This window comes from Blennius ocellaris (assembly GCF_963422515.1).
Source record: "Blennius ocellaris genome assembly, chromosome: 3".
Classification (NCBI taxonomy): domain Eukaryota; kingdom Metazoa; phylum Chordata; class Actinopteri; order Blenniiformes; family Blenniidae; genus Blennius; species Blennius ocellaris.
The window spans coordinates 29,713,175-29,740,340 of NC_137652.1; the positions used below are offsets into that span (position 1 = coordinate 29,713,175).

The 27,166-nt window shown below is 43.6% G+C and overlaps 1 protein-coding gene across 1 annotated transcript in view; it reads left to right on the forward strand.

Annotated features, from left to right (window-relative positions):
• Nucleotides 1-1,097: 1,097 nt before the first annotated feature.
• LOC308148905 (adenylate cyclase 9) overlaps nt 1,098-27,166 on the forward strand; it is a 46,300-nt gene continuing 20,231 nt past the window's right edge. Inside the window, exons 1-2 of the mRNA XM_080520464.1 lie at nt 1,098-4,902; nt 25,757-25,956. Of these exons, the coding sequence (XP_080376590.1) occupies nt 3,003-4,902; nt 25,757-25,956 (2,100 nt within the window). The 5' untranslated portion in view covers nt 1,098-3,002. The remainder of the gene's footprint in view (nt 4,903-25,756; nt 25,957-27,166) is intronic.

Below are 27,166 nucleotides of genomic sequence, written 5' to 3' on the forward strand. Positions count from 1 at the left end.
CTGCAAAGTTAAACAAAGACAAGCACACAGAGGGAGTTGATGTTTGTATTCAAATTAAACCATTTGTCCATTTATAAGTGGCGGTTCAATCCAATTTTCTGGCTCTGACTCATAGTTAGTTTGTCTCAGCATGTTATGTTGGCATTGCTCACATTGGTTCATGTCAACATGTTCTTTTTCTGAGATTTCTATCTGTCTATCTATCTATCTATCTATCTATCTATCTATCTATCTATCTATCTATCTAATTCTCCTACTTTTACCAATGTATTTTCTGTCTTGTGTTTTTTCTTTTTTTACTGTTAAGCACCTTGTGATGTTGGTTGAGTTTTAAGTGTGCAAAGGCAGTACCGCATTAATATTATTGTTGTTGTTGTTATTAGGTGGTGTATAAGGTTGTTTGACAACCTTATGCGCATAACCTCATAATAATAATAATAATTAGTAGTAGTATTGTTATTATTATTATTAAGTGGAGTATAAGGTTGTTTGCAAGTAATAATTTCTCACACTTTTGCTGTATGTACTTCATCAAGTTTTGTTTTCCTGTGTGATATCAGATTTTCTGAATTCCACTCTCACCTTGTTTATTCATTATCAGAAAATATGTTAATGGTTTTTGAAGATTTGCTGACACCGCTCTCTAAAAAGCCACAGAGGACTCTAACGTGGGTGGAAACGTTTTACTTTCTTATTTTCCCTGTTGAAAGACACCAGCGGAAGCTGCGCTTTGTGCGCTGCGTTTGCGCTTTACGCGCTGCCTGTGCTCTCTCTCTCTCTATCACACACACACACACACACACACACACACACACACACACACACACACACACACACACACACACACACACACACACACACACACACACACACACGCACGCCGCCGCAACAGCTGGGGGAGGATTTCCGACCCAGTCACGGCGACGATGGTGGCAGCGACAAGAGTGGAGATACGACGATCGCCAGGATAAACGCCGAAGAAACTCCCGCTGGACGTGTTTTTGTTGCGGCCCCAACTCCAGCTACTCTATCGGGGGGGGGGGAAAGGGTGGCAACCAGCGGCGGACGGAAGAGGACGCACCACAGCCAGAGCAGAGCGCACAGTGTTGTGTTTGTTGGACACATGCATGCCAGAGAAAACTAGTGCTACTCCCCCGGTTGAACGGATCGGTTGGATCAGGAGACACCGCTGCCGGTGGGACGATTCACAATAATCCCTCCGAGGAGATCCGAGGAGTTTCGTGCATTGCTCTGGGAATTTTCTCCAGCTTTTGCGCTGAGGGAATGCGAGGGGAGGAAATCCAGCCTCAGCTCCAAATAACCAGAGACTCCTAACTGGGTCTCCTCTCCAAACGCAGGAAATACGGCCTGGGAAAGAGGAAAAAAAGAAAAAAGTTTGGGAGCTTTTGGAAACGAGAGGCTGACTTTACACGCGTTTTCCGACTTAGTATTTTCTTACATGACGCGTTCCAGCTGTTCCACATAGTTCAAGAAAAAAAAAAAAGCATTTGAATGTTCCACGCCACTGGTGTTGTTATTTGCGAAGAGTTTTGATCATCCCCAGCTATTTATAGAGCAGCCTGTTCCGACCGAGGCTGTTCCTCATAGCTCTATGTTTTGCCAACTGCGCGCAACAAGTTGCAGACCTCCACTACTGTGGCTCCAGCGGAGGGTATTTTCTGCCATTCGTTTTTTTCTGATTATGCGTCTTTGAATAGCACGTACCCCCTCCCCTCCCCGAGCCCCTCTTTGGAAAGCAGAGGGGGAATAAACGGTGGAGATCCGGAGAGGGAGTTCAGGAAAGGACGAGGCTGGATCAGTGGGAATAGGCCTGCCTGTCAGGCCTCTCATGGTTTGGGTCCTGGAATGGACAGGGATTCCAAATAACTCACTGTTTGGAATATTTGCACGCCGGGAATACAGATGGAAGGAGGATGTATGGAGATAGAAAATGCAAAGTCCTGAGCACACTGAGCCATGCGCGAGTGGATGTTGTGGAAGGTAAAGCTGCCTTAATTAAAACTACCTATTTTGTACTTAATTGACTTATCAGTCTCCCCCTGCTACCTTTAATTTTAGAAAATGTTTCTTTAAATGAATCGTAATGCTATATAATGAGTTGATTCATCACTTCCACACAGTTTAAACAGAGCAGCAGAGAATATGTAGTAGGCGTTTTGGAGAGACGACAGGCAGAGTAAACGCTCCATTTGTTGCGCTTGTTGTGGCGATAAGAGAAGGGCCAGTGTGTAACTTTTACTGTCGCTCGTTGTGTGCAACTGTTGACAGCCTCGCATTTGTACGTTTTCATGCCATGAATCTTTGGACTTGAAGGCAAGGGAAGAAAAAAAAAAAAAAGGTTGACATTTCTCCCCGACGGTATCTTAACTTTTCTAGTACGAAGCAGGATAAGCAACATTGTCCAAGTGGCGGTCATTTCCAGTCATGTAACGTCAGGACGGACTTGGTGAAGGTGTAAAAATAAAACAAAAACCCCGTTGCATCACCGACCGGGTCTTTTCCGATAAGGATGTTTAATTCAGGGGGCAGAAAGAGGGATGACAGTGTTTTTACCGCAGCTGGAGAGAAACCGGGCTCGTACCCAGAACCTCTATGGAGGAGCACACACGTAATGTGAGCACTGACGCAAACCCGGGCTCGGGTAATGGACTGCTCGAGGAACTGGAACCGTGCGTCTTCAGTGAATGAGCGCGCGGGCCGCTGCGTGCGTAGGAAATACGTCTGTGTCGTGCTCACCATTCATGCAGTGTGATTATTCCAGCAAACACCTTTGCTCTCTCTCTCTCCCTCCTTCCTTCTGTCTACCCGTGTGTCGCTCCACCACCGCCCCCCCACCCCCCCCTCCTCTGCGTGCCACATGTGCACGCGCGGCGCCCACGCACCGTGTCTAATTGCCTGAGCGCCTTCAGAAGAGATCATTAATATTTAACTCCATCCTCTCTCGCTCTCTCGCGAGCGTCTCCGAGTCACTCCAAGTCAACATGGCCACTCTGCAACAGCACCGGCAGCTTCTCGTGCATGGCACGGAGGTGAGCTGCGACTCCAGCGGGGATGGCACCGTGACCGTGCGGATTACCAACAGTGCGCCACACGTGCATCAACATGAGCCACGGAGGACTGCCAACAGTGGAGGAGGAGGGGGAGGAGGAGGAGGAAGCTGTGGGGCTGTGAATAAAGTGAACCCTAACCTCCACAAGTACAGTATCTCCTCCAGCTGCAGCTCAGCAGACTCCAGAACAGCTGTGACCTCCTCCCCCCGGGTGCACAGGAAGGCACCCCCGCTGTTCGAGCGCTCCGCCGCACAGTGCTGGGACCCCAAGTTTGACTCCTCCATTCTGGAGGAGGCGTGCCAGGAGAGGTGCTTCCCCCAGACGCAGCGGCGGTTTCGTTACGTGCTCTTCTACCTGGCGGTGGCCGCCGTGCTCTGGGGGATTTACTTTGGGGTCAACAGTGACCGCTGCAGCCCGCTGACCTTCATCGCCCCCACGGCTGCATTTTTGGTCTTATTGGGGTTGCTCCTCTTCTTTACCTTCACTCAGCCATACACCTGGCTGTACAACCAAACCTCTCTGTTCCTGATCGCCGTCACCTTCGCCATCACATTAGCGCCACAGATACAAACTGCCGGCTACACTGAGCTGGAGTGGAGCGGTGGCGGAAACGCTTCGTTTCTCTCATTGGACAAAGTTGCACCACCTCCAGTCCCTTGCATCTCCCCCGTGGGAACGTTTTCCTTGTGCATGGAGGTCCTCCTGTTGCTGTACAGCGTGCTCCATGTTCGTCTCTATGCCTCCGTGATGCTGGGTTTCCTGTATTCCATATTGTTCGAGGCGTTAGGATGGCTGCCGTTGCTTCAAAGGAGTTATGACACGACGGCCCGGGCGTCGGAGGTCCTGGGGGTTCGTTCGGACTGGGAAGGGGACACGCTCCGTTGGCTGGGTCCATCCAAAGCTCTGCTCCACCTGTGTGCCCATGTCATCGGCATCCACCTGTTCATCATGTCGGAGGTGCGTTCCCGCAGCACCTTCTTGAAAGTGGGTCAGGCCATCATGCACGGTAAAGACTTGGAGGTGGAGAAGGCTTTGAAGGAGCGCATGATCCACTCCGTCATGCCACGGCGGGTGGCAGACGAGCTCATGAAGCAAGGCGACGATGAGGGTGTTGGGGAAAACTCTGGAAAGCGATACTCCTCGGGCGCCTGCTCCGCCTCGGCCGTTTCAGTCGGAGGAGGAAGTGGCGGCGCTTTACAATCCCAAAGTGTCACGGGCTTGAAGAATAACCCCCACAACAACCACAAGCGCAAGAAGACCTCAATCCCCCGCGGGCAGATAATATTCAGGCCGTTCAACATGAAGCGCATGGAGCCTGTGAGCATCCTCTTCGCGGACATTGTCGGGTTCACCAAGATGTCAGCCAACAAGTCAGCGCCGGCCTTGGTGGGTCTGCTCAATGACCTCTTCGGACGTTTCGACCGGCTCTGCGAACTCACCTGCTGTGAGAAAATCAGCACTCTGGGAGATTGCTACTACTGTGTGGCCGGCTGCCCCGAGCCGCGGCCCGACCACGCCTACTGCTGCGTGGAGATGGGCCTCGGCATGATCCAGGCCATCCAGCAGTTCTGCCACGAGACGTGTGAGACCGTCAGCATGCGGGTTGGCGTCCACACAGGCACCGTCCTCTGCGGGATCCTGGGAATCAAGCGCTTCAAATTCGACGTGTGGTCGAACGACGTCAACCTGGCCAATTTGATGGAGCAGCTGGGCGTGGCGGGAAAAGTCCACCTGTCTGAAGCCACGGCTCGATTCCTGGACGAGCGCTACCAGCAGGAGGACGGACGGGTGGCGGAGCGAGCCGGACAGTGTGTGATGGACAAGCTGAAGGGTGAGTGGCTGTTTGCTGTTCTTTTAATTCATGTTCCAGGATTCTACTGCAGTGAAAACGCTCCTGTGGAAATGAAATGAACCACAAAGCTGTGATCACATGCTGGGTAGTCAGCCTGCTTTAAAAGGGTGAATTCACCAACAAAAGCTAAAGTGATGTCATAACAAGTGGCATTTGATATAGTTCTATCATTTCATGCGCTGAAGAGACTAGAGTCTCCTGTAGGAGGTCGCCAGGCCAGCGCTGGGTCACAGCATGTCAAGGCAGCACAAAAGTATGAGATCTGACCAGTTGGTCCAGTTGAACACTGGCAGGAGATCAAATGACAAAACCACCAGGGAGAGACGCTGATTGTGGTTTACATGGATGCGGTATTACCATTTAATAACTTGCAGTTAGGATGTGTCTGCTAGCTGCAGAGTATTTTACCAGACAAACATTTAAAATGTCCGACACAGGCAACATTTGGGTGCATTCCTTCATTTGTTGGATGTTGTTCAAGGACACCCCCAACAGGAAAAAGAAATCTGTGACTATGGCACTTGTGATTTTATGGAGATTGTATTATTTATGAATGTGTTATTTTGGAGCAGCACTCCACAGATTTATCCTGGATACCAGAGGCGTGGGTCATCGAGATTAGAGCTTTTAATCCCCAAATACAACACACAGATTTGAAATGTTGGCTGCAGACAAATGCTGGGAGAGAAAAAAGGTGCAATAACAAATATTAATTCAGACGTACAGTTCAGTTGCCTCCTTATCTTGTATCCTGACTATTGACTGGTATAGAAGGCCAATATGTCTGATTACTATTGTTTCTGATACAAAAATCAGCCCACTTTTAATGCAGTTTTCACCATGAAAAATATTTGTCTAAAATCCAGCGTGAATAACCTCAACTAATGGCTGTTCTTAGTTACTTTTAATCATCACAGTGTTTCCCTCATTCATCTGAGGTGTAGAGTTGATATAGAAAGATTGACTGGCTTTGTGGTTTATGTTTCTCCTGGATTTAACAGGTTTTTGTCATATTATCATCGGCTCAGGACAAACAGAGAAGAACACACACTCATATCGGGGTTTACAATCCTCAGTTAAACTGAAATAGTTATTTTTGGGAGGACACTCATTTCAAACTCAACGGGGGGAGAAAATGCAAACCCCACAGAGAACGGCGTTCAACTGGAGATATTCTCACTTTGAGGCCCAAGCGCTCACCACTGCATGGATTTAGCACATACACACATATTACTCCAAATATTTGTTTGGATTTTAGTTTATTTGCTTATATGTGTGATCGTGACCTCAAATCTGTACTTCAGTCACACATTCATGCAGCTGCCCGCAGGCAGGCTGAGGCTGTTTCCTGCCAGTGTGAGAAGATTCTCAAGCGAAATGCAGCAAAACATTCCGCCACACCAAAAATAAAACTTTACGAATTCTCCAGGAGGTAACGTTCTGCACCAAATCCAGATTCCACTTTTACCACCATGACAAGCACATAAAGGCTGCTTCAACAATGGCTGGATTTTTGGTTCATTTCATTTCTTCATGTCCCGAGGGCACTGATGGTGCTTGGAGACGACAAACAAGATGATGTTGTTATTCTTTTGTGCTGATGGGAGTTGAGGTGATGGAAGAGTTGATTCAGGCGTCACAGTATCAAACTTACTGTAGAGGCCAAGTTAATGAAGTTCACGGTCTCCTAACTAATAAACTCGTGAGGCTTTTTCACAACACACTTTCTGTTGTAGCTTTGAGTTCAGCAATACAGCAATTTCATACTGAGCTCTGCATGGACTTAAAAGGCATACACAGCAGGACGTTTCATTTAGTGCGAGGAGGGCAACCCATCGCTCGGCCATCCATCAGGTACATATAAACATTCTGATGGTTTCAGACTTTCACGTGCCAAGTTTCACTTGCTCTCCTCCGCTGCTGGTCAGAATCATTTGGTCCTTGTGAGACTTCACATACAGCTAAATAAGAAGATGGACCTGGCCTTTATTTTTTGTGTCTTTTACCCTTTATAGGACAAACATTCCAACACCGTGCTATGGCGTGACAAACCTGCAGACATTTTTCATTATTTCTGAACGAGAATCCTGCTTTCCATCTTTGTTCTAAATATAAGGTTCATATAGCAAAGTATTCAAGTGATGTTTGGATTTTATGACTGTCCTTTTCTAGTTAGTTTTAAAAGTAATGATGAAGTGACCGAATGGTCAAAAAGGTTAGAAATATAATTGTGGCAACATGTTGAATAGTCACTTGAGATATATTTATTTGTAAATATGAGCACACACACACACACACACACACACACACACACACACACACACACACACACACACACACACACACACACACACACACACACACGCAGCAGCATCAATGGATCTAATCTCTCCAGCAGGGGATTCCTCGTCTCATCTTCAGTTGCTGGTGAAAAGAGAAGGTCTGTTCTCTTGTCAGGCTTTGTGTCTGAGTGTAATGCTGCCATCCCTCTCTATTTTCAGGCTGGTGACAGAGTGAGATATTGACATGCAGCTTTTGTTGGGGGAGAGAAAAGGAATGAATGGCGTTATTGACTCCCCGTCGAGAGAGAGAGAGCGAGAGAGAGAGAGAGAGAGAGAGAGAGAATAGAAACCCCACATTTATATCTAAAGATGCAAACCGTTTAATTATGAATGTGAAATGAAAGGCTGTAAAACTGGTCAAAATTGAGACCCGTGACCAGTAATTGAGAAAGCAGTATTTGTCCATCCATCCATCCATACATCCATCCGTCCATCCATCCATCCATCCATCCATCCATCCATCACTTTAGCTCTTTATCCAAATTGTAGCTACCACAGAATGAAGTAGAAACTTTAGCAGCATTCCAAGTTTGGGGAAAAGCCTGTTAAACATCTCGTCAATGTTCATTTTGCAGAAAAGAGATGAAAGAAACACAGAGATCGAACAAGCCTATTATTCATTCAGTTAAAATTGTTAGAGCTTCATGACATAGTTGATTATAGTGTTCTATTTATGTATTAAGCTCATAAACAAACTTTACTTGTCAATACCCAGAGAAGATTTCCAAAAAAAGAAAGTAACAAAACTTGAAATGAAGAGAGATTTTCATCAAACCAAAATTTGGAACCATGCTGATGGAATGCTGCATTTCTATAGAAGAAGTCAATTTATGAAACAATGTAGACATGGAATAAAAAAAAAATCTCACTCACATGCAAGACAAAAGCCAAAGAAGTGAAGTAATGAAGTGTGGTTTGGTTTGGTCACGGAAGGAACTCTGATATAAGTGAGAGGCTGTCAGGTGGATTTCATAAACGTGGCGCGTCACTGAGTTTGTTCTCCACATAATCCAAGCTGACGACCGCCACCACTTTCTTCTGTACGGAGGACTCATGGCGTTATCTTGTACAGCACTTTAAAATGTCTTGCTTTTTTTCTACTTGGTCCAGCATTTTACCTCCAGGATATCTACTGTTCTCTGATGTCTCTGCTGCTTTTCTATTGTTTGTGAGAAGCTGCAGCTCATACAGCAGCATCTTGGTGACTTGTCAGTTTTTAATTGTTCTTATTTGTTTGCATCATTTGCAACCGCTGAGAGGATGTAAACTCAACTCTTCTGTGTAACTTGTTCTACTGTGGATTAACCTCAACAATCTCTGATACTACATGCCTGGACTTTTACCATTTAATTGATTTAGTGATTGTCAGTTGGTGAACTGAGGACCTGTATTAGAAATTCACTGTTACAGACGACCTACAACGAGATCAGTTGTCAAAGAGCAGTTGAATATGATTGGATGTCAGATGATTTAATCGTATTAGTTTTAAAATGTATGAAAACATGAAGCTGGCTCTGACGCAGGATATGTTCAAACGAAAACTATAAACGTTTATATTTGCATCAGTCAGTGGAAAACCTCCTTCATGCTTTTCAAAACAAAATCAAGTTACACTTTGTCTGATGCTTTATTGAAAGGTCTTGGTGTCAGGGTTTGTCTAAAATAGGTAACTATTCACATACCTGGTAAGTCTTCACATATTAGCATTTATTACATTTCAACAGTTTAGCAAACACTACATTTCCCACTGTGTATTGGAAGATAAATAGTTTTGTTTGATGACCACTGAAGAAGTTTTATCAAGTGAGAAACATTAGTGTGCTTTGTTTGTTAAACTTACAATTCTTGAAACAAACATTTGAATAGAAGTTGTGCAAACCCCTGAACTGTGCACAAGAACTGAGCATGTCAAAACTACAGAGGATGAAAAAGGTAAAAAAAAAAAAAACTTGCAAAGGTGGGATTGTGTCACGAGGCTTTTCTAATTAAATCCACAATGAAAGAAAATTGAATATTTTAGGGTTTGAATGGGTTTGACAAATTAATTAGAAACTAAATGTTGCAAAGCACAAAGAACATTGGACACAAAATCCAAAATGTAATTTGAGTAGTTGACTTTTGTCAACATTAGTGATTATTTTACATTTAAAAGCAGTGATTCATACGTTTCAGTTGTTGAGGGTCTGATTTTTACACAAACACACACACCTTTCCTGCCAGAGCAGTGATTCTTTGCATTTCATGTGTGTTTTGTGCTGCCACTTGCGCTCGCCCCTTTGCTTGAACACTCATGTCTCCTCTGTGGTCTTTAATCCGGCCCTACTCGTCTCTTCCAGCTCCTCGCACACGAACATACTCATGTTTCACTGCTGGTGGTGAAGACGGCAGTTTTCTCTCTTGGATTCTTGTTTAACTTCATATCCTCCCTTTATACCTGCTGTGTGTGTGTGTGTGTGTGTGTGTGTGTGTGTGTGTGTGTGTGTGTGTGTGTGTGTGTGTGTGTGTGTGTGTGTGTGTGTGTGTGTGTGTGTGTGTGTGTGTGTGTGTGTGTGAGAGAGAGAGAGTGAGTGTGTTTCATGTCTGTGAGACTCAAGGTTTAGACCTTGAACTGCTCACATGGTATCATGGTGTTGCGCTGGCACCTCTTCACTTTCAGTCTGTCATCGGAAGAAACTGCACGTCACTGCACACGTGCACGTCACGTCACTGCACACACACACACACACACACACACGCGAGCGCGCGAGGCGCATGAACACATCTACTTTTCGCTGTGTGTCTTTGTACATTTGCAGTGGGAAGTCCTCGGCCTCAGGCTGGTTAGTCTGCGTTAAATCAAACATGTCACCTAAATATGCCGTTGCAAATGGCAGCTCTTTAACCACAACCAGGCCAGCCTGAGTGTGTCTTTGGGCTTCACCATTCTCCCCTCCGCATGCGGCTCTCACCATTGTGGTTTCCTAAGGTAAGAGTGACTGACTCTTTATTTTGTATTTCTCAAACAGCGTCTTACAAAATAATTTTGCTTCACTGACTTCAAACGCAAACGCTCACATTCCAGCACGGCCAATAGTTGTCTGGATTTCAGGTTCAGCTCATGGAAATAGCCTGAATTACTTCATTGTTGGTGTTTTGTGTAGTTTAAAGACGATGGATGATAAATGTCATGTTACATGTTCGCATCAACCAGAGAAGCAGCATCAGATTTCTGACAGCTGATCCTGAGTTCAACTAGTTCAGCGTCCAATAGAAATCCAAGGTTCGCGGTGTCTCTGTACTAATAGCAGTGCTGCGCTCAGATAACCGACGATCGGCGTTTCACAGTAAGACCCAATTGTTACCTCAACAATTACCCACAATTCATCACGTGTCAAAGGCTCATTTTTCATTAATTTCTTAAGCATTACCAAATAATGGGACATTTTTAGGGAATTTCCACATGAAATTCTCAGCATTTATTTTCCTGTAATAGAGGATAAATGTCTGATGATTCAGACAGTGTGTGTGTGTGTGTGTGTGTGTGTGTGTGTGTGTGTGTGTGTGTGTGTGTGTGTGTGTGTGTGTGTGTGTGTGTGTGTGTGTGTTTTGATGATCGATGACCTTATAAGTTGGAAGTACAGTCATTCCAAAAGCAGCAGTGACCTCCAGCAATGTTCAGATTCGATGTGTCTCAATAGATCAGATCAACTTCAGTCAACCAAAAGAGACCGAGGTCTATCCAGATACCTCCTCTTACCTTACGTTACATCACTGCTTTGTGTCTGCAGGTGACAAAAGATTATACAGCCTTTCGGTTCAGGGTATCACTCTTGATCCTTTTTGAAAACCTGCAGAACAGTCGGGCTCAGAAACACATTAGAATGTACTACTTGTTCCCTGGCGGTGAAGCGGGGAGGGGTTCACAAACCTCATTTGTGAGATTTAGTTGGATTAAAGTAAATCCTAATGCAATTGCTGTTAGTGTATGTCTGTCTGTGAATCTGGCCTGTTTGCTGGAGGAGGAACGACGCAGTTAAAAACCAAACGAGCAGGTTGGGCCAACTTTGAGGAAAACAGTTTAGTTTGAGTATGAACACACACGGACTAAAGAAAGGGGAGAAGCACCACCAGCTCACAGAAGATGTTGGGGGGTGCAGTGGTTTGCTCAAAGGAAGCCAGTCCTGCCGTGGAGGTGGGGCTCCGTGTGGAGTTCACATGTTCTGCCTGTGCATGTTTTTTTTGTATCTCTGATATCTCAGCTCAGCGTTGTCGAAGTTTTGGCCGCCGGTCTTTTGTCTGATGACACTTCTGGGTCAAGCTCTATGATCTAGAAGGGCCGGCGGCAGCCTGGACCTGGGGGGGGGGGGGCTGCTGCCCTCCTGGGAAGCTTCACGCTGCCTTGCCTCACTGCCACGGTTTCCCGGGACACTTGAACTGAGCTCATTGTCAGTGTTATCACTACCACAGTCATGTTAAAACAAGTCTGAAAGTCTCCTGTAACCAAGGAGTTTTCGGTGATTAATTTCTTGTCTGATGAGAAAAAATTCCTCACTGACATCAGTGATTGATACCATCCATTTAAATATTTAGGTCATTTGCATCAAGCAACTGTCTCTCTACAAGATCTCAAAACAAATCACAAAAAAGTCATAAATTGATCAACTTTATGGCCGGAGGTTGGTGAAAGTGTTTCAGGTGTATGTTCACTTGTCGGTGTTTCTGCTGCTATTTCGCTCCTGGCTCTGTTCTGGTTGCAGACGGTGTAAAGAAGAGGAGGCAGAGGCGGGCAGCCATGTGTTTGCTCTCTTTTTGTGCTGCATAATAATAATTGCCTCTCATCTCAAATCCCGGCTTCCAGTGTGAGCTGCGCTGGCTTGTTAAGCAAAGCGTGTGTTTGTCTGTTTTATAATAGAGATAAGACAACCAGGAAGTAAAAACACAATGACTGATCCAAGTCTCTGTGCCGTAGATACACAGAGACACACGTCTAGTGTAAACACAGAGATTTATAACTGAGTGGCGATTGCAGACTGCAGACGCTGATTTAAAGCTTGCCGTGGTCCATGTCGCTCACACTTCTCCTCTTCTTCTGGGTTCTGACTGCATTAGATGTTAGAAGTCTTCTATTTGGTTAGGAGCTGACGCTTGTCTCCGGGGTTCTGCTTTATCTTCTCGTCTCTGACTGCTGCTCAGTGAAGCTGCAGGTTCAGAGGTGAACTGTGATTGATGGCCAGCTGCTCCCAGACTGGAGCCACAAGCGCTTCCAAAATGTGAGATTTTAATCATCACTTAGGATTCATGCAGGAATCTCTGTGCCTTTCTCAGCCACAGTTGCAGAAGTACACTTGTTTTTACGAAAACAAAAAAGATAAAGAATTTGAGCTTTCAGATGTGAAAAGTGAAAAATAGGGCTGGGCGACTTGGCCTCCAAAAAAAAGAGAAAAATTCAAGTTTTGATTCGATTTTAGATTTTTTTTCTCAATGCACTTAAAAATGCCTGCAGACATCACATATGTTGTCAAAAGAGCAACTTTATTGCTGATTGTCCACAGACCTAAACATCCATAGCTATACATATAAACAATCTCAAAATAGAAAGTAACTGAGGTGCTTTAACCGGGTTTAAGCAAAACTGCAACAGAAACTACGGAAACCCACAAGGAACAGAAGAACAGAACGTGAAAAATGCCAAAAAACTGGTTGAAAAAACGTGAATTTGCAAATTTAGCTGCAAATTTGATAAATCGATTAAATGTATTGTTTGGTCCAGCCCTCGTGCAAAGCAAAACTTTAGAGCCATTAAACTCAAGTTATGTTGTGAGAGGGTTTCTCTACCTTCACTACAGCTCGACAAAAACCTGTAAATGTAAACGCACAACGTCCACAAAGAGAAGATTAAGGAGCATAAGGACAGTCTCTTGCTGGGCTTTTCTATGTCTTCAGTTTGCATGTTCTTCCATTGCAGGCTTGTTTACTCCGAGTAGGACAGACTGAGACAGGACACATATGTCAATTTGTGATCATAATAGTCTTTTTAATTTTTTTTGAATCCCTTCATTTGAATGAAACTTATTTTGAAACATCGTTTTTGAACATTGTATGTTTATGAAAGTTATCCTAACAAATGGTGGACCAGATACAGACTCAAACATTGTTTCATCACATTAATTCAATTACATTTCTTGGATTAGTTTATTCTGAATTACAGCACTTTTTTTTTTGCAATGCAAACTTAATTATTTTTAAAACTCCCATTTTTTTTGGAGGAAAAATGACATTTCACAGATGAGGAAGCTTTATTAATGCAGCTCCGTCTGACCTTCAATACTGATGGCAGTGGACCTACAAAATGTTCTCCTGTAATATTCTATTAAGTACATCCTAATTCTATTAGCAGTAATGCTCTCTGTGTCTGCCACACAGTAAATCTTAATTTAACAATTCCAGTCGGAACGTAATGAACAAACAGGAGGTCAGAAGTTCTGGAGCCACAAGTCCGATTTCCCTGTAACAACATTGGATTACATCATATCTCTTACCCTCTTGATTTTTTTACTTTTTATAATGGCCAATAATGTAATATTGGCCTTTTGTAATTTGATATTTGATCCATAATCATAATAATGTTAGTGTATTGTAATGTAATAAGTTATTGCATGATTGAGGTAGTACAGTACCAAAAACATCTTTCACAATGTAATAACTGCAACGAGTAATGAATAGTACATAAATAGGCATTACTTTCTTGGAAATAAATCAAATTTTTTTTTAAGGTTTTCTGGAGTTTTGGGAAAATCTTTTTTATTGGTCATTATTGCATTTCTGCTTGTTACACCTGTTTTTGTTTTTATTTTTTGGAGAAATATTTGCTGGTTTCTGACTCATTTGTGTTCGTGATTACTGCTGAATCCACCCTGACAAACATCGTCGTACAACAACTACATTTGATGTGTAGACGTCTGTGCATCCCGACATCTGACCCCCATCTGACCCCCCCCCCTCCACCACCGTCTTCACCAAAAGGTCTTTAAAAGGCTTAATGAATCAGTTAAAAAAATATCGACTATTTTCTTTGACTTTCGGTTGAGTAAAGCGTCTCTCTGCAGCTGTATTTCTACTCAAGTAAAGAATGCGAGTACTCGTGCCACATCAGATCCTCGGTGATATTTACGCAGCCTCTCTCCCACACAGTCGTCTAATCCGCTTTCTTTTATTCACACATCCCACATGTTTCACCAGAGGTTTGTCATTTCTATTGCGCGAGAATGTGCTGAGTCAGAAGTGTGTGTGTGTGTGTGTGTGTGTGTGTGTTTATTGTTGATAAGCGTGCCTCACCCTGTCGCAGTCTGATCACACACACACACACACACACACACACACACACACACACACACACACACACACACACACACACACACACACACACTTCTGACATGTCTCTGTGCAATACGCCTGGCTATTTTTGGTCGTGGTTAATTTCTGTGATTATAATTGAATCATATGAGTCACCAGCTCGCATTATGCCAGTGGTGGTTTGTCCAGCATATCCTGTGTCTGCGTGTAAAAACTGAAGTTCAGTCAAAGGTCCCGCTCATATATGTTTATTCAGTCGTCGATCTTTGTGTTTGTGTAAAGTCTGATCAGGAAACATGATCACAGGAGGCCATGCAATAGTTCAGTGGAGTGTTGTAGCTCTGTCGATGGAATCAGTCAGTCTCGTCTGTTTGGTTTATTTTTCAAATAGAACCGTGTGACAGGCCGGCATCATGATTGCTTTTAAACAAAGTAGAGCTAAACTGAAAGCAGTAGCAGTTGAACATACTGAAGAAGATCCTTGTGGTGCAGACACTGTGCCTGTGGTGTTGTGTGTGTTAGCCCTGCAGTGGTCTGGAGACTGATGTTCATCCTGTATGGACTCCATTCCCCACAAAGATAATCTGGATTAAGTAGATATAAGATCTGTGCTTCGTTCAGACCTTAATATTTTGTGTTTTTACATGAGGCCATTAGTGCAAGGGTGGGGGACGAGTGCTACAAGTTCAACTCAATTCTGCTCAATTTCAGTCTTCTCATAAAAACCTGCATGCTGCATAAGTTCGGGAAGATAATTTTCCACTCTGCACAGTCAACTTCTTGTATTTTGCTGCAAGTTTTGTTTTCTTATAATGGAGATTTGAACACAGAACTTTGCATTCTCCACAAATGAAGCAAACGTCACTCAACTCTAGATGTAAGCATCTTGTTCAAAACTGTTCATTCATCATGAATATTGGTGTTTAGTGTAAAGCCTGCTTTTTATTTGAATGGTTAAAGTAACATGAACAACATGAACTATGCAGACTGAGAAAAAAAAACTCAGCTGCCTCCTCCAATGTAAAAAGCAAGCAGTGACGTTGCAGGCGGGTGAAGGAAAGCCAATTTCAAAAAGCAGCTTTGACGAAAACCAAACACGGCAAGTGTGAATGCACGGTCAATATTTCAACACAGAAACTGATAAAGCTGGGTTGCGTATACTCTAAAAGCATGTGGAAATTCACAATGAGACCCACGTTTTGTTGGCAGAATCCTTTTATTTCCGAACCGCGCAATTTGGACGAGATAAGAGTTTGGCGATATCATTCAAACGTCGGATGTGACTTGAGGTCAAGCCTCGAGACGTCGGGGTCTTTTTGAAAGCAGCAATTCAGACACTCAGTATTTATTTTTAACTTTTGCAATGCTATTCTTCTAGAGAAGCGCCGTGTCGTTCACACAGTCACACCGTTTACCTGCTGCTAATCAACCTGCTGGAGTGTCAGAATAAGTCACTTCCTGGGGACAAAGGCCCGTCGCAATGTTACTGATTGACCAGCTCCTGCAGCGTCTGGATGGCAGAGCTCAACTCCTCAATCCTAGTGTGTGACTGGGTGGTGGAGCAAATGTGTGTGTGTGTGCGTGCGTGTGTGACTTCAGTTTGCCGGAGCACCGTTGCGTTTAAACGGCTGGTCTGAATAATAGATATTTCGGTGGCATCAAGCCTACTAAAAGATCCATGAGTTTCCTTCGCACACGTTCATGTGGCCAAGCTGCTCAGAGGAGCGAGAGCCAAACCAAGTTTATTGTCTGTGTGAGAATGAGGATGAGATTTAGGCAATCACAAACCTTATGTGTTTAGGCTTAGACAGGCTTAGAAGAAAATTAAGACTGTGCTCAATATAAAGTAATGGTTTGGAAGAAGGTGTAGATTTTATTCCTTGTCTTCCTAGTCTTGAAATCACGACGTCAACATGTGCAATATTCTGGAGACTGATAGAACTGCAATAATGTACGTTTCCCTACACTGTTCATTCATGCTCTGCAAAGTCAAGATCATCAAAAAGAAAAGTGCTGCTCATTGTGAGTAATTCACAAAATTATGCTTTTAATATGAAAATATTTTGATGACTTGACTTATTTACTGCATGTCTGCTTTCCACAGTGGCAGAAGTCAAAAGCACAAAAGTCAAAGAAGAAGAGTTCCTTGATTATGGAATGGATGAATTGATACCTAAAAACACATCCAACCAATTTGAGACTTTGTGGCATTAATCCAGCATTTCTCCAACAGGAAGGCAGGGATGAGGTCAATCCATCACAGGGCAAACTCTCACATTCACACCTACAGTGCATGTTTTTTTTTGTTTTTTTTACGGTGACGAAGTGGCCGAAAATCAAACATGTTTCTGTGACGTTTTACTGAGAACAGCTTCTAAATGTCTGTTGCTTTGGTGGTCCATGAAAAACTGTGTTGTTGTTTAAAGGAAGGTGAGAAAAAGAAGAAAAAGCATAGTTTCTGGTCATGTGACCCTTTCTCGAGGATTTCCCACAGTTGGGCTCCGGTGTGTGTGTGTGTGTGTGTGTGTGTGTGTGTGCTTGCGTGCGTGTGTGAGCACTAAATGAATGTCTGATTAATGAAAGCATGCTGGATTCGTTGCAGCGTGACGATTCACTCAAGCGAGACGTCAACAATCCACACTGAAATGTTTCACCAAAAAAAAGGGAAGATATTTGCTAAATATGTCCGAAGTTATGCTTCACTTCTGTCAACGGTCAACGGATGAACGTGTTAGAATGAATATGTGCCGACAATAAAAGGCGTGCACCTCGTCATCAGACACCGGGTCACTTCCTGTCCTCTGCCGCTGAGCAGCAGCCTTCCTGAGAGAAACGCAGGAGTTGGTGGACTGAAACACTGAAATGTCTTTTTGGCAGCTGTGTGTGTGTGTGTGTGTGTGTGTGTGTGTGTGTGTGTGTGTGTGTGTGTGTGTGTGTGTGTGTGTGTGTGTGTGTGTTATGGGAGTGACGCAGTGGCAGTCGGAGTGCGTCACTTCTCCTGTCAGCCTCAGAGCTCCCTGGTCGGACCCCAACGAAGGAAGAGCCTCCATAAACATGTGAGGAATGAACAGGGAAACAAGGATTTGTTAACATATTTCACCAGCTAGTTTTCACGTGTGACATGCTTTTTCAGTAAAGAGTTTCAGCATGAATCATGTCAGAACGGCAGCGGTCGTCCTCTTGATAGATCGGCATTCTGCTTCCTCATACGTGGCTCACATTTCCCTTTTTGTCCTTGATACGAAAACTTGAGGTGACAATTTCTCTTTGGAGCTCTTCTGTATAATACTTACCCTGCTGAAATGCATCAAGAATGTCTTATTTCATGTCTGTGTTGGAATAATGGAGTTTGATTCCAGGCTTTTTTTTTGCAAGTACTCTCTTTCTGCGGTTGTTTCCAGGAACATCAGCTTCCTGTCACAATTCAGAAACGTGTACATGAGGTTGATTGAGGTGAACTTAAGTTGCTCGCAGGTAAAAGTGTGGATTTGGGTGATTGTTCCCCACGTAGTGGTCGACCTCTCCAGCGTGTTCGATGCACTTATCAGGAATATGGCTGGAGCTGGCACACAATGCCTTGATGTGTCTTCGGGATGAAACATCCATGTAAAATCACACACGTTCACTTTTATCATCACCAATTAACCGGAAATGTGTTTAGACTGCTGGAAGACCACTCCCCGTGCTTGTTGTAATGTGACAGACATTTTTGCTCCTGTGGTGAGAATCACTCTGTAAACCTGGTGACATCATGGCCACAAAACATTTTAGTTCTATACTTTTCATCTCTCAATCAAAGCCAAACAAACTCTATTTCTGCAGTTTATCAAAATCCATGAGAGACTTTTTCATTTTAGACATTTAAAAATCATTGTAGGTCGATCAATTCCTTGATCACTATTTATCCATATTGGACCGTTTGCGTTCTGACACAAAAGCATGGAGCAGCGACGTTCAGTGACCCATCAGACGTTTTTGCTGAATCCCTGCAGTACGGACATTTTCTGACTTTACAAAGGGAAAAGTGAGGAAGAAGACGGAGCACGTCTGGGACTCCATGGGCTAAACTGGTGGCACAGAAGAGAGAAGGGAGGAGGGATGAATGGATGGGAGGGTGTTTGAAGGAGGACCGTGTGGGAGCGTCTTCCCCCAGTTCCATCAGCGTGTCCAAATATGGAGGCTTCTGCTATTGTCGAGTCGAGTTCTCAAGACCCGCCAGTGACCAGGGAGAAAACTGGAGGGTAGAGGAGGAGGGGAGAGGGGTGGGGGGGAGCAGTGGGAGAAAGTTTAAGTGAAAGACAGATGGTTGCACAGCAGGATAAGATAGTAGCAGAGACAGTACGGCAGTGGAGATGGGCAGAGTTCAACGAGGCAAAAGGAAAGAAGACTTGAGCAAAGTGTCAGAAAAGAGAGACTGTGGAGAAGAAAAACAAGGTGAAGTCTATTTTTAGTGCCAGAGTTTTGTTTTCTGACCGTTTCAAGTGGCGAGATGAAAGTGAGGAATGAGGGAGTAAAGTCAAATGAATCTTAAAGGGTGTAAAGGTCATGGGCTCCCGCCGCCACCTGCATCAAGCTTCCATCCTTAAAGCTCTTTTTAATGTCCCTCCTCTCTCCCTGCTCTCCTTTCACAGTCACACACAAGTCCTGCCTTCTGCTGTGTGTGACCCCGCGGGTCACTGGAGATGGTTTTGATCATGTGGTCAGAAGCTACCATGAGGTCAAAGGTCATTTGTCAGGAAGAGTCTGGGCTGAAGCGATCCTCTGGGGGCCGTTTGAAATATTTGGTTAAAAGACACCGCGAGACGGCCTGGGTCTGCTTGTGTGGGCACATGTATTGGTGTGTGTGTGTGTGTGTGTGTGTGTGTGTGCGTGTGTGTGTGTGTGTGCGTGTGTGTGTCGGAGGGGGGTTATGCAAAGCTGTGCAATCATTCACTGGCATTTATGGGTGAGTTATTACATAAGAGCTGAGGAGCAGTGGAGTGCATGTTTCAGTCATTTCTGTCCCACCAAGTCATCTGTGTCTGTTTGTATGAAAAATGTTTTTAAACAGTCCCTCGGTGTGTGTGTGTGTGTGTGTGTGTGTGTGTGTGTGTGTGTGTGTGTGTGTGTGTGTGGTCTTCGAGTGTACATGTGGAATGTGACAACTCAGCTCCACTTCCTCTCTATTCATGGTTGTGTTGCTTGATTGATTGATTGATTGATTGATTGATTGATTGATTGATTGATTGATTGATTGATTGATTGTGTCAGCTCTTAATACTCCATCTCAGGGGTCTGTTTGCATCTATTGGTTTGGACTTTGCTGTAACAAACCAACATTTGGCCTCTTGTAAAGCTGCACTCTTCAGATAAACTCAGTTGGATTAATTGAAAATAAAGACGGCAAGAAATAAATCAGTTTATTTTACACCTGGGTTTGGTTCCCGATTCCAACAGGAAGTGCCTCCCACTTGCTGTAGCAGAGAGCAACTAAACAAACACTTTTTCAGTTCATTAAATCGTAGTATTTATTTCTTAGTTTTTCCTAAATGCGATGAGTTGGAGTTGAATGAACAAGTGAGTTTGTGAGACGACAGCGAGCGCAGACACTTTCACACAGGACCACAGAAGCCGGAGGATTGTTTGGTCAGTGTGAAAATATTATGTGTCACTCGGCCTTGAAAACACCTGGAATGGTCTTGATTTGGATCAGTCGTCCTGAGCAGCAAACATTCAACGGGAGAAGAGGAATCTACTGGACTCTAGGGATAGTCTGCTGTTGCTCTGGCGCAAAACTCAAAAGTGTCTCTTTTGCATTCGGTTTATTGTGCTTTCAGCTGCTGTGATTTGAGTCATACTTTTTTCAACGATGAAACCAATTATAAGAATCGAATGAAATGAGGGAAAAAGATGGAGAGTAAAAAGAAACTGAAATAGAAACCGAAGCAGTAGTGTGTGGTTCACAACATGTCCAGTTGGGGCTTTCTGATGGAGAGTTGACAAACTGCAGTTTGCACCAACTGGTTTTGTTTTCTGCTTTACTCATCCTGGGTTGATCAATAGGTTTGGAAGCTGGATGGACTCAGAAAAGTAGCATTAGTTTAAAAATAATTTTTTTTATTGATTCTGAAGCTGTACTGTGGTGTACTTAATGAAGTACTCTTCTTCTTCTTCCTCTTCCTCCTCTTCCTCCGCCTCCTCCTCCTCCCCCTCCTCCTCCTCCTCCTCCAATGCAATTTGTATGTTCTTACTTGTAGTTTTTTTTTTCCAAGTAGTTTGGTTTTCTGGGTGTGAATTTGAGTTAGTTATATTTTTTTCTCAATATTTCAGTGTCAAGGAACATATCCAAAGCATAACAATAATAATAAATGCACAATAAACACGGTATAGTGAGAAAAAAAAATTATGACATTTTTTAAAATTAAATATTAACTGAACCAAATTTCAGAGCTATCTTCATTAATTCCCACATAAAGTGTCTATGCATCTGTCACCTATTAAAGTTTTCCAGAAAACAATTTCAATTACAATAAATTTCTGTATAACAGCACATGAATGTTGTGTTTTCACTCTGAAGTGCAACTTATAAAAAGTGCACACTATGTTATATGATATATGATGTAACGCAAATGACAAAAGGTCACAGTCATACTTGAAAGCTATGATTTGTCTGCTGAGGTGTACCACTACGTGTTGTAGTGTTTTTCTGTGTATCCAGGATGGTGGTTGTAGTACCTGAGGTCGTCCCCAGATGGATTGTATGGTGAATCGTTGACTACGAGCTGCACCCATATGGGGTTATATTTGTGCCAAAATTCTGAGCGAGCGATGGGAAAATTTGAGCGCAAAAAAATTAATTGTGCAAGCACACTAATAACATTTTGAGGAAATATTTAAATTGCGCAAAGACAAACTTGAGATTGCGCGCTCAAAAATAATTTCTGCGCTCAGATTCTTCCTCTGCGTGCTCGACCTCTCTCTCTCTCTCGCGCTCAACCTCTCTCTCTCTCTCGCGCTCAACCTCTCTCTCTCTCTCGCTCGCTCAAATCTCTCCAGGTCCGCTCAAGTCCTGCTGTGCGCTCGCTCAAAATGTGCAAAGCCCAAATGTGACAGACACGGTTGTCCACCAATCACAGAAATTTGGGGCGGGCGTTGAACTCTGATTGGTTACTTCTGGATTCTGGAAGTGCCTCATAACCAACGAAGAAGAAAAAGAAGAAGAAGAGGGAAAAACAAACTGCGAAGGAAAACAGAAATAAGGAAAACTAAAGATAATGATCCTGGATTACAACATGTTTTCCCTCGCAGTTTGTTTTTCCCTCTTCTTCTTCTTTTTCTTCTTCGTTGGTTATGAGGCACTTCCAGAAACCGAAGCAACCAATCAGAGTTCAATGCCCGCCCCAAATTTCTGTGATTGGTGGACAACCGTGTCTGTCACATTTGGGCTTTGCACATTTTGAGCGAGCGCACAGCAGGACTTGAGCGGAGGTGGAGAGATTTGAGCGAGCGAGAGAGAGAGAGGTTGAGCGCGAGAGAGAGAGAGGTTGAGCGCGAGAGAGAGAGAGGTTGAGCGCGAGAGAGAGAGGTTGAGCGCGAGAGAGAGAGAGGTTGAGCGCGAGAGAGAGAGAGAGGTTGAGCGCGAGAGAGAGAGGTTGAGCGCGAGAGAGAGAGGTTGAGCGCGAGAGAGAGAGAGGTTGAGCGCGAGAGAGAGAGGTTGAGCGCGAGAGAGAGAGAGAGGTTGAGCGAGAGAGAGAGAGAGGTTGAGCGCGAGAGAGAGAGAGGTTGAGCGCGAGAGAGAGGTTGAGCGCGCGAGAGAGAGAGAGGTTGAGCGAGAGAGAGAGAGAGAGGTTGAGCGCAGAGGAAGAATCTGAGCGCGCAATCTCAAGTTTGTCTTTGCGCAATTTAAACATTTCCTCAAAATGTTATTAGTGTGCTTGCACAATTAATTTTTTTGCGCTCAAATTTTCCCATCGCTCGCTCAGAATTTTGGCACAAATATATAACCCCATACACCCAGACCCTCCAGTGCTGATGGTGTCACTTTGTTGTTCCCGGTGTCGCCGCCACACAGCACGAAAAGATCAATACACCACCAACTCCATGCAAACAGTGTCATGATGTCGTAGAGCAGCAGTTCACAGCTCTTTTTACCCAGAATGCCTTTCAGAGAGTTTGTTGGAGCTGGCCTCTAATTGGTCAAAGCAGAACCATCACACCATCATGAAGCAAGCGGTTTATTTTGATGTGAAAAATCCAAACGTACTCCTCCGGCGTGGTGAGCATTCCACCGCCAGGCAGCAGCATCTTCTCATCGCGTTGAGGCGTTAAGACGTTCTCACTATTCAAGGTTTGTTTTAGAGTTGAGAGCGTCCTGTTGATAAAGTTGGAAACCTGAAATAGAAGCAGACAAAGAATGTGTGCTATGTATGGCATGCCAAAACTCGGCGGCCTTCGAGGTGATCTGTGTCTCTCTTCTCCGCCAGCTTCGACCTGGAGGCCATGGCCTGCTTTTGGGATCTCCTTTATGTTTGTGTTTTGTGACGTGTCAGCATTTTGTCAGTCAGGCACACGACACCCAAGAAGAAAGCATTTTAATTCACTGTGTGCCAATTTGTTGCTGGACACAAAGGCTTTTGGTCCATAAATGTACTTTTTTAAGTAAAAAAAAAAATCATATAAACCAGGGAGTCAATAATAAGGCCCTTGAGCATAAAACTGGCTCTAAATAAATTAACTCTTTCACTTCATTGACGCTGCAGGAGAGATTTGTTCACAACTGCTGGTTTCACTGTGGCCCGCTTGGACGGGAGCCTTTCAATGTCACACATTTTTACTGCAAATCAAACACTTTAATAGTCAAACCAGCAACAAAGCTGCAGAAACTGATTTATTTGATGTTTTCAAAGCAGCTTTTATTTGACTTTAGTTTGTTGTATGCATGCCAAAGTTCCCAGAGACTATCGGGATTGAAAATCCGGTCAATGTTTATTGTAATTGAAACCTTGAGGATGGAAGCAGTTTCGCCACCACAGCTGTGTTTTATTCTAATGGTCACCCGATTAACACATTCAGTTCAGTGAAGAAGTGGAAGTGGCCCGAAATAGAGAAGGACTCAAATAAACGAGGCTATAAATGATGTGAATGTATGCAAATCATCTGGTGAATACACCCACATGCTCTCACATACACAAGTCGAATGCTGATTAATCCTGCAGACAGGTTGACACCTTTTCTTTACAACTCTGCCTTTTTGTGGTTAAATAATCTGATCTTCATTGTTTTCCTCCCTCAGACTTTCAACAGTGTCTTTCTACACCTTTTTCATTTTTAGAGTCTTGACTGAACAGTCCAGTTCATACTGTTACGGTTTAAAATACTGCACAAGTATTTGAAAACATAGTATTAGTATAATAAAGGTGCTTTTCGCATATTTTAAAAAAAGAACATGCTTCAATGTTAAATGCTTGTGTCAGGATGCAGCTGAAATAACAGTTTAAAGTTATATTTCAGAGAGTTTGACATATTTCTCTGTTGCTGTTTGACATCCATGCACCGTGTTTTCTCCCCCTCCATCAGCTGTCGAACTATTTTAGTTCAGTCCAGTTTAATCTCAGCAAATCAATAATATCTGGCAAGAAAACTCCTCTTGTGCCATTTTCACACTTTCAGTAGATATGAGTCTTTTCATAGTCGGAATCCACAACTGCTACTGTGTTAAAAACAACTTTGAATTTCAATTGTCATCTTTACACATACAAATATTTGAGTTCTAAAAATGTGTTTTAATTAAGCGATTAATAGTTTTACTTTCCATTTTTGTTCCTTTTTATCTTGATTTCTACTATTAAAAAAAAGAAAAGAAAAGCCCATCCTTTCTTATCCGACACTTTGAAAGTGAGCGATGCTGCGAAATGAGACGTATTAATTAAAATTAAAGAAATCTTAAGAAGAACAGACTCATAGTTGAGGTGCCTTCGCAGCAATACAATATATACGATATACAATATCTGAGAGCTTTATCTCTCACAACGGAGTGTGACTGTTTGAAAAACACAGAGCTTAAAATCTGAATGAACAAGTGATACACGGGCACATATTCAAAAAGAAATCGGAAATAACAAGGTGTTTTACATGAGCGACGGGACTAGAACTGAAGTAGAGAATCTACTAACACTCCCAGACCGGGTGTAAAGTCTCCAGTCGTCCCTTCGGTGGTCTCCAGTCCAGAAAGGTTAACATTTGGCCTTTTGAGCGAAGAGCCAGGTTACTGTGTTTGGACAGCCTGATAGCAGCTGGCGACGGGCCACCACTCTAATCCTCTGTTTGTGTATTTCCTTGTTGGCTCCACACCAGCATGAACAGGCGAGAGCCTCAAGCTGATGAGCAAACATAGTTGGTGAAACACCCAGTGTTGCATTACTGTCCGGTTGTCAGCGTGTGTGTGCATCAATGAAGCACCAGCTCTGATTGGTTGTTCAGTGTCATTATGCAACAAGCTTTTGTCTGTACAAGTTTAAAACTAAATCTACAATTATATTACCGATTGCCTCTAATGGGTGACGTGGTCAGAGTAACTCTGATCTGGGAAACGAGGAAAAAAACTCCTTTAACAGGAAAAAACTCAGTAAAAGCAAAGGTTTCTGCTGCCCCAGAGTTCATCCATTAGGGGGGGGGAGCAGAGGAGAAGGGCAAGCAACAAACAAGTTGATATTGGACAGGAAGATAATTGCCAGGAGCCTCGGATCAAGTTGTAATAATCAAGTCCGCAGAATGCCGCCACCTCTGAGTCCGGTTTGTGCAAAGGTTTCTGTTGGAGGGAGTTTTTCCTTTCCACAGCCGCAAATAAACCTGCTTGCTCATGTGGATATGTTGGGCTTTTCTATTTTCTCTGTAAGAGCACATAGGAATGAGTATTGCATTTAAAAATGTTTTTTTAATAAAAAATAAAAAAAAAGTCCTGCAGGAAAGGACAAAGAGGAGAGAGAAGGAGAAACACATGGTGTTAGTGATGATGTATGAACGTATAGAGGCTAAGAGGAGCTGAACACACAGCAGCTTCACTCAAAGGTCCAACAGGAAACTAGAATCTTTATGAAAAGGAAGTTTCACAGTGACTTTTGTCAGTATTTTGGGAATTCTCGTCTTGTACCAGCTGATTGCCTGCTTCTTCCTCGTTCCAGGCATGAGGACATACCTGATCTCCGGCAGGAAGCTGGACCACGACGTGCAGTGTGGTTGTTCCCAGGCGGGGCTGACCAGTGGCGACTTCGGGGGGGTCGGTCCGCCCCCGTGCCCTCAGCCCCGCACGCCGGACCTCATCCCAGGAGGAGCCCAGGCTGCGCCCCCCCTGCTGCCCCACCAGCCACCGGATAAGACTGGCGTAAGATCCAGGGTGGAGGTCTGATGGTGGTGATCGAACGCTTGGTTGACTTCGAACACACCGAGTGGCCTTCTCTCACTTTGCTTGTGACGATTGACTCACTTGCAATTAGACGACTTGCTTTCAAAAATGTCTTCGTCCAGCGGCTCTAAATCTGATCAAGTCACAAATGCGTTAAACATCAATTTCAATGAATTTTTTTCGGTAAAATAACCGGCATATCATTTTCCACTGCCGCTCATCTCCGGACCCAGACGAAACCAAGCTGTGGATCTAAAAGCGCTCACAGCTAAATCAATAATATTCACTCTCACCGCCCACGCCGTTATAATCCAATGTGATCCAGTACAATTCAAAAATAACCAACAAAACGTGTCATTTTTAACAGGAAGAAACAGATCCAGTGGTGGCGTTGTTCATAAAAACAAATATTTAACAATACACAGCAAAAAAACAAATTCTCCGCGCTCCAAGAAGGTAGACCACAAACCGGTGGCTGACGTCCAGAGAGACCAGACAAGTACAGAGGAGGGAGCAGAGACGACACGTTCAATTGTGAAATACAAATAGGAGGTGCATTTGGTCAAAATCTAAAGCAGCTGAACCAAGAACAAACTGTCCTAATGATCTTTTTAGGAGAGCTTTCAATAGTTAGGTTTTCTATTTTAATATTTTGTTTTCACATTTTAACCTATTCTGGTGTTGTTAAGCCCTTGGACAAAGGGGACGTGTTTAATTTGGCCTGAAATCGAGAAATAGCTTTTAATTTAACTGTGTCAGGGATTTTCAAAGTGTAGGAGAACAATATCTTTTCATGCAGCACAGGCTTTAATGCTTGGCTGCATACCGGATTCCTGGTGTTTTTCGCATTATAAGATGATATTAACAGCTGCTGGAATCCTCAGGCAAAAGGTAGATAACTGCTGTTGTGCCAGTATGAGAAGGTAGAGTGCTATTTATAGTCTGCAAATGTAGTGCTTAAGATTATCCTTTGTTCAAGTAAAAACCTGGACGATCATTTAAACAAAACGACGACGCTTAAAAAATTTAAAAAGGTGGTTTAAGCTCACTATTTTTGAAAAATATCAAGCTCAGGAATCACAAAATTAAAATCCACTGTTTCCTTAAACGACAGCTCAAATTTGTTTGTGTTTTTGTTTTTGTTTTTAGGAATGACAAAGTAAAGCAAGTCACCTCTGAAATTGACATC